Here is a 13,731-nt window from a genome sequence, read left to right on the forward strand (position 1 = left end):
GTTCTGACTTCTCAACAACTATGCCAATATATGTCTTTAATAACCTTGCTAAAGCTGTTGTGGCACGGCGAGTTATGCTGTTATATGTCAATACATTGCACAACAAAATAAAGAATTGAAAAAAAAAAAAATGTCCCACTGAAATCAGAAAGGTTGGGGTGCCTGTATGTATTGCTCCCCACACTGCAGGGTTCTTTGGCCAAGAGCGAACTCCTGGAAGGATAAATCAACTCGTTCTATCACTGTAGTGTTGTAGTGGTTATGGTGCTCGCAGTGCTCCGTTAAGCAGGATTTGCTAACTTTGATGCAGGCAATGCTCACATGGGCAAAAGGATCTGTTTGAGGGCAGCAGATTACAGCATCTGGTCACCATGATTAAAAACTACCAGAAGATAAGCTAAACTGTAAAATAAAAATATTATGACATCTGAACAACAATAATGCGAAAAAAAGGAAGAAATAAAATGTATGCAAGTAGAAATAATGCTCGAGCCGAGTGTAGTGGTGATGGTACTTGTACTGGCATAGAACACTGGGTGCTAGTTCCAGGAGTTCAGTCACTAGCACAGTATCCACCAGTGCGCGCTCCCAACAGGCTGCGTCACGTGCGCGCGCTTCCGAGTCAGCGGGCGGACACTGTGAACGCGCACCAGAGTTCAGCGACTGCACCAGGCGATGGCGGGAAATTTGGAGAAGTTCCAGAGCCCCGGGAGAGGAAACGGCCTGCGGGCCATCAGATCGCTGTGCCCGGGCGTCACGGTGTTCAAAGCGGAGCCTTACGTCTACACGGTGTGTCATGGAAAGCAATACAGAGCAGCCTGCCATCACTGCCTGCGCAGGTACGGTGACACTCTCCCTATACAGCGCACCGTGTCAGCCAATCACAGTGCCTGGACTGGCAGCCTATCAGGGTACAGATTTTCATGAGCTAGCCAATGACAGCCCTGACATTTTCGCTCCTCAGCCAATCATCTTAACCAGCGATCGGAGCCCACATGCCGTGAGCGCTAGCTGTGTGAGCCAGACGCATGTGTTGTGGGGCTGTTACACGGTGTGATCACGTGATGTGCCAGGCATGCTTGCTGTACCCTGCCTGCAGGGACTGGTGATACCTCTGGCTATGGCAAGGGTGGCTATTGTTGGATTTGACAGATTTTGCAATGTATAGCTCAGCACATCCAGCCACAGACTGACACTACTCTAGCAGTTTCTTATTACCACTCTTATTATCAATTCACATGGCTTTCTAATCCCTCACCTCTGCAGTATGCAGCTTCCTCAATCCTCATGCCCCATTTAACATTCCACTTTTTTAAAAATCTTGGCTAACTGTTAATCTCTTGTTAGAAAATTCTTCCCATTTGTTCCCAAATCAGCCCCCTCCTTGCCAATCAGTTATTTTCCATTTGGCATCTTATCCCCCATTTTTCCTATTTCTTATGACCCTCCCCAGATCTGTTAGCCTCTGATCCTAGTTTTTTTTTTTTTACCATACTGTTACATTTTATCCTACCATAACTGTTTCCAGTAATAGAAGGGAGCATTAGCCCTGTTGTTTTGTTTTATTAAAGGACCACTCTAGGCACCCAGACCACTTCAGCTTAATGAAGTGGTCTGGGTGCCAGGTCCAGCTAGCTTTTACCCTTTTTTTTATAAACATAGCAGTTTCAGAGAAAGTGCTATGTTTATACTGAGAGTTAAGCCAGCCTCTAGTGGCTGTCTCATTGACAGCCGCTAGAGGCGCTTGCGTGCTTCTCACTGTGAAAATCACAGTGAGAGCACGCAAGCGTCCATAGGAAAGCATTATGAATGCTTTCCTATGCGACCGGCTGAATGCGAGCGCGGCTCCTGCCGCGCATGCGCATTCAGCCGATGACGTCGCGAGGAAGAAGAGGAGGAGGAGGAAAGCTCCCCGCCCGGCGCTGGAGAAAGAGGTAAGTTTAACCCCTTCCTCCCCCCAGAGCCCGGCGGGAGTGGGTCCCTGAGGGTGGGGGCACCCTCAGGGCACTCTAGTGCCAGGAAAACAAGTATGTTTTCCTGGCACTAGAGTGGTCCTTTAAGGGAGCAGCCTAGGAGAAAATAATTTAGTTAACACAGTACAAATTGTGAATGTTTTTTTTCACCCTTCAGCAATTCTTTGACTCAAGAGTGATGCAGAGTAGGCTGGCATGTAATTGGTTAATGTGTATATTTGCTGTGTTGTAAATGATAAAGGGTTAAATATTCATTGTGCTCTAGGTGTGGGAAAAAAACAAAACAAAATTTACTGCTTTTAAATGTCACGTCTATAAGTGTAACGTAATGGCTGCCAAACTTACCAAAAAACTGTAAGTTGCCAGTATTAGGTCCTGTTGCTTACACTTTTTTCACTTGACATTCCTTTGATTCACCGCCTCTGTCGCTACTACCAAATGCACTGTGACTACCAATTCACTAAATTAAAAGTCAGTTTATTATGCATTCTTAAATTAAAGAAAACATGTAACTAGTCTCAGTATGGAAATAATCCTGAGACCAGCTACATCACCTGGAAATATGTATAGCGATGCAGTGTGGTAAAATCCTGGCTACCACATATATAGTAAATACTACTAGAGACAAAATATACAGATAATCAAACAAAAGTATATACAGGTGGTACTAATACTCTTATGCCAACCACAGAGATCATATGTTTGGGATGTAAATTGAAATACTGCATGTATAATCTATACCCAAGCCTAAATTCCAGCTTTATTGAGATTTGCTATATAGTGATGAGTACATCATGATCACAATATCCTGATCATAAGTTCCTTCTGGGAAGTGTCTGGCATTTCCTGTGTCTTATCAAAACACAAAATAGAGCTGTACTTGTGTCCAAAAAATAATAATCATCACAGAACCCCATCTGTAGGGTTTTTTGAGTACCTATTAGATTAGGCACAAGTATTCACAATCAGCTTTTTAAGAAAAATAGAAAGAAACACCAGAGAGAAATGGGAAATAGTATATAATGAGAAAATCAGTCTATAACAGACTGATAATATTAAATTATATTATAAAGCCTCTCTCCCTGTTAAACTAACTAGACAGGCATAGAAGAAAAGAGTAAATAAGTGAAAATTAGAAAAGCAAAAGTTCCATAATTTAAGTGACAATCATGGTACTAAAACCACCAGTGCCCAGTGCTCATATAATCTAATATGAGGAAAAACGCCCAACGCACGTTTCGGTGCCTAAAGAGATGCACCTTCGTCAGGGGCCAACATAAAACTGATAAGTGGTCTCTTAAATACTTTGTTTGCCAGGAGACACGAATACCTGTGTCCAATGGGGTCTGGGGGTGTACATCCGCAGGTGTAGCCGGCTGCAATTGGTGAAACCTTGCGGCTGCGTCATTGCGGACCATGTGGTGTGCGTGGGGGAGGAGCTGCGTGACGTCACACGTATCCCGACGTACTGTCACAGGGTCTATCTGCTGCACCAGCGAGCCTCAGAGTAGGCGGAGTCAAAACCGAAGGTTTCTTTGTCTAATCTGCATATTAGCCCGCCCATCAAAATCATGTGGGCGGATGCGCAAAGGAAACGAAACGGACTGACAAATTCAATTCCAAGATGCATCTATAAATAAATAAATCCCCTATATTACACCTTCTCCATTACTGTATAATAGGTGTATGCCACAGGAAAGTGGCTATATATAGTTGTCCAGCATCTATAAGCATCTTCCACTGTATAAATAATGTAAAGTGAATATATATAATCACTTAACTAAGTGAAATGAATGATGATTAAAATGATTTATTTTATTATTATATATATACCAATGATGTACACACAGATCCACTCTTCATTATTAATGGGAGCCATATGTACATACAGAATTTGCTACAGAGGAGGACTATTAACAGTAAAGGAAGCTATATCTGTATGTATATAGTGATGCATATATCCATATCTATGACCAATGGAAGACCCACATATTTTGTATTCATATCAAGATAAATTATGAAAAAATAAAGAAAATCTAAAAAAGTGTAATAAACAAGTCACTACAAACGCTATATTACAAAATTTAAACGTTAGACACTTCCCAGAAGGAACTTATGATCAGGATATTGTTATCATGATGTACTCATCCCTATATAGCAAATCTCAATAAAGCTGGAATTTAGGCTTGGGTATAGATTATACATGCAGTATTTCGATTTACATTGCAAACATGTGATCTCTGTGGTTGGCATAGGAGTATTAGTACCACCTGTATATACTTTTGTTTGATTATCTGTATATTTTGTCTCTAGTAGTATTTACTATATATGTGGTAGCCAGGTTTTTACTACACTGCATCGCTATACATATTTCCAGGTGATGTAGCTGGTCTCAGGATTATTTCCATACTGAGACTAGTTACATTTTTTCTTTGTTCGCTGTCTTTAGTCTAACCCGGGGTTAAGCCCCTCTTGAGATACCTGGAGTCTCTTCAGTACATAAGTCCCTGGGTTGTACAAGTCACTACAAGTCACTATCCCTCTTCTTTTTGTGGTAGTCTGTACGGGTATATACACAGGGTCTTAGAATTTTCACTGCATTCTTAAATTAAACCTGATAATAATGAATCCTTCTTTGCATGCCCCAAATGGTTTCCTAGAAAATGGGTGTAAGACAACAAGAAACCTTTAGGAAGATGAAATTTATAAGAGAAACTGGGTACTGACTGCTCAGTTGTTAAATCCTAGATGTGCTAAGTGCTAGTCTTTGCACCAAAACATCCATCCGGTTCTTTCTGCTTTATTTTTAATCTGGTACTTGGTATTCACTTTATCTTTGGGATATGGATCTGATAATACCTGGAATTGTAAATGCATGAAGGGCACACTCTCAGGTATTGAAGTAATAGGGGTCTAGCAGCAGATCCATGGATTGAATTTTTGTTTGAGCACATGCCACAGATGGTAAATTGGATTGAGATCTGGTGTATTTGGAGACATCTTTAACTTTTTGTAGGCCATGATTGGTCTAGTTCTTCTTCCCATAGTCTTATATTTAAGGGTTTAGATTCCTGTTCGCTATCTCTTATTATGCTGAAGCACTTTGATATCCAATGTAATTTATTTTTTGAACAGATACATTTTTCACATCCTGTCAACTGTCTAGCCTCTTGCAGATGAAACCTAGAGGATATAAATCTAGTCCTTAAACTATTATAGTCCTGCCAAAAACTGGTTGAGATCTTGTATTTTCTCTGTAGATAGTCAAATTTTGCAAATGTATTATTTACATATAGTTCACTTAGATATTTACAGCCTTCTTCTATTAATAAATCAAACAATGGAGAAGGAAACCATCTCTGCAGCCATGAAAGCGGAGTAATAAAACTCGGAAAGGGGATTAGTGTATACTTAGTATTCAATTTCAACCAAGTTTCTACAAGTTGTAGAATCACCAACCAGTTAAATATTTGACCGTCCGCCACTGAGTTCCAATCTGAGAAATATTACCATATATGCGGCCTGAGTTGGCATGTTTAGTCGGAGCATATGTCCTGCAGAGATAGGTGACCGGGTGGTTGGATTTCAGGGTGCTTGGTCTGGTAGTGCTAATAGAAGAACAGAGCCATAGCATGGTGATTATCAGTTCTTTTTGGGTTAGTTCACACAGTCCCCTTGGAGGCCCTATTGGCAGTGGTCAAGGGTCATTATGGGCACTCTGACCATATGGAGCTACGCAGCTTCAAACAAAGCGAACTGTGATGCACTGTATGTTCTAACAACTTTATGTCATGGCTAGCATTAAAGGGTTACTTCAACCACCATAACCACTTAAGTGATTTTAAGTGGTCATGGTGGTAGGTGTCAATTTGTGCAGTGTTTCAGCTTAAAACACTACACATACTGAATTATTGACAATTATGTGCCAAGGGAATTTGCACCCACAGCACATGTCAGAACTCTGCTTTGGGTTGTCTAATGTCAATTCTGTGCATAAATGACATCTGTTGTCAGCCTATACTGCACGGTGACAAAAGACGTTAAAATCTTCCCCTTTCAGGCAAAGCATATAGATCTCTCCCACTCCCTCCCACTCTGTGCTCCCAGCTCCCTCTCTTTGTGTTTATTGGTGTCTTTTTTTTTTTTTTTTTAAACCCCTTAAGGACCACACTTCTGGAATAAAAGGGAATCATGACATGTCACACATGTCATGTGTCCTTAAGGGGTTACACAAACCTCCCTTCTTCACTGCGGGACCTGGACCTATTGTGTATTAGCCCAGGACTGTGTGGGAGCTATTTCTGTGTTCTGCACCTGCTGGAGTTGCCGACCAAATGCTTCCTGTGACCCTTTAGGTACTGTTGTAGCAGTCCTTACACTTGCCCACAACTGTGAATAAATAATTTTAAAAAACTGCCTTTGGTTCATGGAACAATATGCCTTAGTTGTAACAATAGCCTCCATTCCTATGATCCGGGAAGGCCAGCCTCCTTCTGCAAACTATGGACCATATCACAGAAAATGCTGAACCTTACCCAAAAAGGACTATTTTTTTTTACCATCCCTACCCAATAGATGCAGCCTGCCTGAGTGCCCAAAATGCCAGAAACCAGGGTGAGAAGTGGAAGTTCAAGCAGGATCGGAACTTGTTGCAACAGGTCAACCTTTAACTGGGCGAGGATTGGAAACTATATGGAATTCGGGTGCTCTTTGGATAGAGGGCTGAGAGGGTTAGCTATTCAGGATATATTAGTATTATCCTGACTGGATAATAGAGCTCAACTGGTTGGCTACTGATATAACTCCAGACTTGGTGGTGCTGAGGAGGGAACTATTCTATGTTGTGCAGATCACTTCCTCGGAGGGCGAAGACATTGGTATCAAGCAATGGGATTGCTCCTTCACACTCGGGAAATCGCCCAGATTACCGCAGAGACACCGCAGAGTCCCTGCATCGTAGGGCCTCATCCTCCCCAGGAGGATATTGAATAACTGGCGTCGGGATATCATATACCTGAAGACGCAATATAGAGCTTTACAGTCCTGAGCCTGGTACAGATATCTCGGCAAGTTCCACTTACCAACTTAGGGCGGTAGCTAGCATCTGTCTGAGCGATTGCATATAGCACCACTCCTCAATGGCCGTGTGTGACTCATGGAACCAATGAGGATAGCCACTCACTCCTGTGGTATGCTGCTGGCACGGATGTAACTTGTTTTCCTCCCAGAAGAACTGAGATGGTGGTGGGTAACGCTGTGTTCAAGGCACTGTGAGGGAGGATGTGGCTTGTTTCAAGACTAACTGAGGCACAGACCAATTTGAGGTCAGGGGGAGGGTTAGCAAGTGTATGTGGCGATTTGGGTCTGTAGTGTGTGGAGGTTTAAGGGCTGTAGTGGATGTGTTTGGGGGATAGGGACTATTGTTTGTGTTGTCAGGTCACAGGGGCTATTGTGTGTTGAGGGTGAGAAAGGTGCAGTATTGTGTGTGGGGGATAGGGGCTGTGTTGGGTGGTAAAGGGTCTATAGTGGAGGGATATTGGCTGAGGGGCTGTATAAAAAGAAACATGTTTAAAAACGAAAATAAAAGAAAGTTTTAATATTTTATTTCTTTGCGATTGATGTAAATTAAGAAAGAGTGCAGCATAACATGAATCTTTAATAAAATCCATCTTTGGGAGTTATTCACTAAACTGGAATTGCAGATGTGAGGTTAGAGTGGCCAAGCTGGAGATATTGCTGAGTTGAACCCATTTCTATTCACTTTTGAGATATATTTGTTTTTGTTGCCTAATTGTTGATGACAAACGGCGTGTAAGTGTTTAGTGTGAAGAAAACAATGTACAGTGAGGACAATCTTATCAGGCTTGATTTACATGCTCATCCATTCCCATCATATCAGTAATACACATGCCTATAATATTAAAAGATTTTGACGATTATGTTTATATCATTGCATATACCTGTCAACATTGCAAATGTACAGATAAACTTTTAGTTTAGGGTGAAGTGCGTAGGTGGCCAGGGGTTGGGTAACAATGCCTTTATAACCGAAAATGTAATTTATACAAGATCTGTATTTAGTTACAGGCTTATTAATGAAACTGAGAATTCAGAGCACATTTAGGGCCATAAGAATCAGATCAAAGGAATTGCTAACTTTTTTTTCCAGTTCAGCTATTTTGGCTTTAGATTTGAAATTCACTGTGAATTAATTTGTCAAAGTGTTAATTCTAGTTTAAAAGATTTTGACTTATGTGAATCTATTTTACACACTCATACATTTGATGCCATTGCATTAGGAAAACTAGTTAGCTAAATCTACTTTATATGTAAAGAAGGCTGGGAATATGGTTGTCAAATTGTATTTATAATTTCAAACTGTGTCTTCTTAGATTGTCGATGAATAATCTTATGGCTAAGACTAGCTAAGCATTTCTTTTTTACAGTCTTTACTTAAGGGTGGAATACTTTCCAATGAACACTGTGGGACGAACTGAACCTCGCGGGTGCTTGGAGAGGCCTGCTGGCCAAACTCTTACCAAACGACTATTGGCCCATTAAAATAAAAAAAATAAAAAACACAACTACTATGGGAACAGACTTGGTTCGTGTATTTGAACTATATGGTTTGGGACCATGCGGCGGTCAGTCAAAATTAAGACTTCAGGAAATTCCTGAACCCCTGAACTGATCTGGGTTATTTTTGGATATGTTCGACACCCAGATCAGAACTATCAGTGATGTAACTTTTGTTGGGGTGTTTGTGTGTTTTACGGTATTTTTGGGGGGGTTGTAAAAATTTATGTTTTTTCTGTACTTGGAGATAATTGGAATAGAGTAGTACAATTCCTGATCCAATTATCTCCCAGGCACAGAGGGCGGATTATCTGATTTTGTATGGGAGTGTCCTGGACCTGGGAGCCATTGTGATTGTGTATTTATTTATTTCTACTGTGGTTTACTCTCAGGTCTGGGGGGGAGTGCTCCTTGCATGGGGACTGTCATAAAAGGTCAGTTGTGGCTACCATTAAACAGAGATTAGTTTTACCCTTCATGAAGCCGAGGCTCATGTTTGGGGGATTGGAGAGCTATAGTCACATTCTGGGGACTGCTAAAATCACTATACTCCCTATAAGAGCAGCCTGATTTGCTCTCTGGACTAGGAGAGGTCTACCCACTGGAAGCTGGATCCTGGTCTTGGGTTCAGGGTGGGTGGAGGACAGCAAGACCCCAACCAAGCTGCGGCGGTTTGTGGGATTTACGGTGCTTATGGTGCCTGGTGCCTCCCCAGTGCAAGTAGTCAAACCTTTTGCTAGTGGTTTGCCTTCTTCTATGGGGTATGCGGTATGATAACCACTTCCTCAACTAGAGCTGGATGCCCCTGCACAGAGCTTTCAGTAGCTCTTCTGAGCCAAATTTTGCCATGCAGGGCTAGCTTATTGGCTGAGGCAGTTATTCTGTTGTGGAATAATAAAAATAACAGAATTTCAACCGAATGTCGCCTGAAAACAAATGGACAAACTGTTTAGTTCAGACAACATTTTGCTCGTTTCAGTGGCACCGTAGTTTACATGACAGGATGTTTGGAAAGGGCGAAAGGAGGCAACGGGTGAATATGGAGGAAAGGCAATTATGGGAAATCTTTCCTAGACACAGGAATTGGAGCTTGCTTAAGCACCTCCTTGTGTCAAGTGTAGGAAAAATATGTAAGACGAAGTAGTCCCTACTTTGTCTTATGTTTTTAGTTAGAAATAGCTGAAAAAGAAACACAAAGTAGGAAGAGAAAAGGAAGCGATTTGGAAAAAGGTAAGTGCGCCGTGACAGTGCCACTTTAATGCTGATACTCTCCCAGATCACTGATGACACATCTTGTTTTAACCTGGATAACAAAACTGTTGGTCTCATCCACAACTAGATTCATAAATTACTAGATATATACTGTTGCAGGTACAAATAAGTAATAATGATTTTTTTTTGTAATAATACACTAGGTGGTGATGGATCATCATACATATGTCTATACTTAAAGTGACATTCTTCTTTTTTTTTTGTTTTAATCATCTTTATTTCATAGTTTTATTTTGTACAGTCAGCCAGTGTATTAAATGATATTCATTAAACATTTCAATAACATTTGTGGATTTAAGTTTGAGTTTACATCGTATTCAGTTCACAGATGTTTTGTCCTGATATAGAGAATATCATAAGAAATTACATCATAAAACATACTTTGACTGACTTTCTAAAAAGGATAAATACAACTTTCACACATTCATTCATACTTCCAGACTGATAGATAGATCATTCCCAGCTAATCTTCGTCTTTCAGGAGTAAAGAGAAAAAAAAGAACATAGTGATTGTGCATATTGTTCCTTCAATATGGGCCGGGGTTTAATAAACGGGGAGGCCTTATTGTTTAAGATGAGCAACATTGAGTCCTGTATTATTTAGCATTGATATAAATTGATATACATAACTATCTCTGGTTGTTCCTTTAGACAATTTAAATATTATAGTCTTATCTAATAAGACATCTTGGAAGGGACAACCAATGATCGTCTGAGACTATATCAATGATACTATACATGGAAGTAGTAGATAATAGTAGGTCAAACCCGAGGTTCACTTTCCTTTATAATAACCAAATAGTGGAGGGTACCCATTTTCATGCATAGATTGAAATTGGATTATAAGAACATAAGGGGATTGCCCATTTTTACATCACCTCTAGATCATTACAATGCTTTTATAGTTTACAAGTGATAGGGGGCTACCCATTTTATTGATAGATTGATATAACTTTATTTAGCCACAATTTATAAATACCTTTTTTTTTTTTTTTTTTTTTTTTTTTTTGTCAATCTCTTTTTTATTGAGGCATAAAAATATATGGGATACAGAATGAAAGAAGGGAGACGATAATGATTCACACATAACGGGTATAGGCCAATGCAATATATATCATCTTGCAGAACTTTAAGCCTCATTTTATGGTAAGAGGAGTCGGTCGAGTAAGTCTAGCGTAGTAGTAGTGAAAGTAGTGGATGGGCTCAAGTGAGAAGTCAGGTAGCGTTTTAGCAGTGACACTAAGCGGGCTAATAAGGTAGGTCAATGTTTAGCTCCGTTACCACTTAAAGTCGGGTCGTAAAAGTCTACAAGGTGCTATAGTAGGGTAAAAATAATTACTAGCTCTCGTACCTACTGTGTGAGTACTACGTTTTAAACAGTGGAGATTATTACATGAGTGCCAGGCAGTCTGGCTCAGCTCCTTTAGATTAGTACTTTGATAAACAGGCTAGTGGCGTTTGTCCAGTTGAATGTCACTAATGTTAAAATGAGAGCAGGTATAAAACAGTCAACGATAGAGACCTCGCTAGGTGCGTGTTATCAAGAAAATAAGATTAGTAAGCGAATCTTAAACGTCAGCTGGCTGACCAGGCTAACCCACGATATGCAGGCATAATTCGTGCTCCACTCGTCAGTGCCGGCCATAGAGCATGTTGGGCGCATTCGAGGCTTGGTACTGGGGTTAGAGGGGGTAGCGACAGTAAAGAACGCCTGCACCTCTTTGGGGCCTATCGGGCGACTGTGAGAACATACACAGAGTTAGACAGTAAACAATATGAGCCATATAGCAATACTACAACGGCAATACAGATGTCCAGCGTCATGGCAGGCAAGGAAAATGCACATTTTGGTATAGTATTAAAGCTTATATCATAGGTTTATATAATTCTGTAGCTGCCTGGAACATTATTAGTTAAGTGAAAGTATAGCCAGGGAAACTTTATGTAAGTAGCGAACGGGTTTTTGCGGTCTAGCGGTGAGGTATTGGGAGGGTCAAGGTGGTTCCTAAGTGTGTCAACCGTAACAAAATGCTTAGTACTTGAGGCGCCATCACCGGTATAGCCACACTGTTGTTGACTGATCAGACAGTTGCATGGTCGACCTTTTCAGTGTGATGCGCGTACTTTGCTATATACAAACGCTTTTGATAATCACAGGCATATACCTATTTAAGTGTATTCTTTCCCAGCGTAATGTTAATTTGCTAAGGGAAGATGGTGTGTCCATAGACTACGGAGATAGAGATACAGTGGGGCAGGACTTACAATGACCCCGTAAACGCAGCAGCCGCTGGCGGTATGGGAGTGTATATTAGCTAGTTCGTACCATGACAGATCATTTCTATCTTCGCAGCGCGATCCCTTATTGTGATGTAACGTTTTCTGGTTTGGCTAATACTTGACATAATATACGTAAAGTTAAGCATAAAAAAGGTGTAACGGTAACCAATAAGCAATAGGGGTTAAACATGTCATCAACGTTTGACATTAAAACAAGGCTTCAGCGTTTGGTAACGACAAACACAGTTTGGTCAGGGATTAAAAAGCTGTGTGCAACTGTCCCGACCGCTTCTCGGTGACTCTAGAGGAGAAGGGCACTGTACGTTCGGTGTAAAAGTTCTGGTCGTCTTGACAGGTGTTTCGTATGGTCGTCCGTCGCTGCTCACGTTGTAACAGTGGCGTACGGGTCTGGGGTGAGGCCTTGTGGGACGAACGGGACAGTTCTGGTTGGGTCCCATCTGTGCTGCGGGGATACCGGGCTCTTCCGGCCGTTTGGGTTGAGGGAGTCCATGGTTAGGCCTAAGGATTGTAGAAGTGGTGCCGCGTCACATAAGTCCCGTACCTGATGCGAGTCAGATCCCTGTTGGATTGTTAGTGTGTGGGATGGTCGCCACCTGTAACTAAGGCCCTGTTGGCGAAGGAGGGTGGTGAGTGGCTGGAGGGACCGTCTCCAGGCCAAGGTGCCGTTGGAGAGGTCGGCGAAAAAACTCAGTGCCCTGCCATCAAATTGTAGGGGTGTCCTGCCCCGCAGGGCGTCCAGGACCGCTTTTTTGTCAGCTCCATTCCGGAGTGCAACTATGGCGTCTCTGGTGGTCCCAGCGGGTGCCTTTGGTGATTTGGGGACCCTGAAGAGGTAGTCTGGGCGAATGCGTTCCGCCTGTGCGGGTGGCAGTATCATCGTGAGCAGGCGTTTGACGACCTCTGGTAGGCCCGCATCTGTGATTTCCTCAGGGAGCCCTCTGATTTTTAAATTGTTACGCCGCCTGGCGTCTTCGTTCTCGGCCATGCGGTATTCGTGGGAGCGTTGCTGTAGTTGTAGCTCCTGCATAGCCCGTTTGAGTTCCCCTATGTCCCTGGTGTTAGTGTCGGTTCGGGTCTCCACTGCGTTTAGGCGAGTTGTTACCCCCTTTAGGTCTCCCCTCAGCGCTGTAATGTCCTTATGGATGCCGTCGTGGTGGTCAGCTAGAATTTGTTTTAGGATCGCTACTGTCACAGGCGAGGAGTCCGGTGTGGCGTTGGTCGGAGGTGAGGGCCGTCCTGCTGTGTGGGCTGGCAGGTATTCCTCACCTGAGAGGTCGTCCGAGAAGTCCGAGCAGCCTCCGTGGAGTGCCGCCATGTTGGCTTCAGTTGCGCCTCGGGCCTGCCTCCACATGTCTCCTATGGTGAGTCCCGGGTTGGATTTCCCTGGGTTTTTTTTCCCCGTTCTGCGACCCATGTTGGCAGGGTGTGGATCGGGGGCTTCAGCCGTGGTTCAGCTGCAGGATATTTGGGCTTTTGTCCGATTTTCGGTGTTTGGGCCTAGGAGCGCCAGATTAGTGCGACCGCTTGCCTCGGGTGTCAAGCTCCGCCCCCTATAAATACCTTTTTTAAGGGTTGAGCTCGATGTATTATTAATAAGATTATTTTCCAT

The 13,731-nt window shown here is 42.4% G+C and overlaps 1 protein-coding gene across 1 annotated transcript in view; it reads left to right on the top strand.

The window, feature by feature from the left end:
* The first annotated feature begins 628 nt into the window (after positions 1-628).
* Positions 629-13,731, top strand: part of SMYD3 (SET and MYND domain containing 3) — an 839,309-nt gene continuing 826,206 nt past the window's right edge. The window contains exon 1 of the mRNA XM_063443201.1: positions 629-839. Coding sequence (XP_063299271.1) covers positions 676-839 — 164 coding nt within the window. The 5' untranslated portion in view covers positions 629-675. The remainder of the gene's footprint in view (positions 840-13,731) is intronic.

The sequence above is a fragment of the Pelobates fuscus genome, chromosome 2, assembly GCF_036172605.1.
Source record: "Pelobates fuscus isolate aPelFus1 chromosome 2, aPelFus1.pri, whole genome shotgun sequence".
NCBI classification, from domain to species: Eukaryota; Metazoa; Chordata; class Amphibia; order Anura; family Pelobatidae; genus Pelobates; species Pelobates fuscus.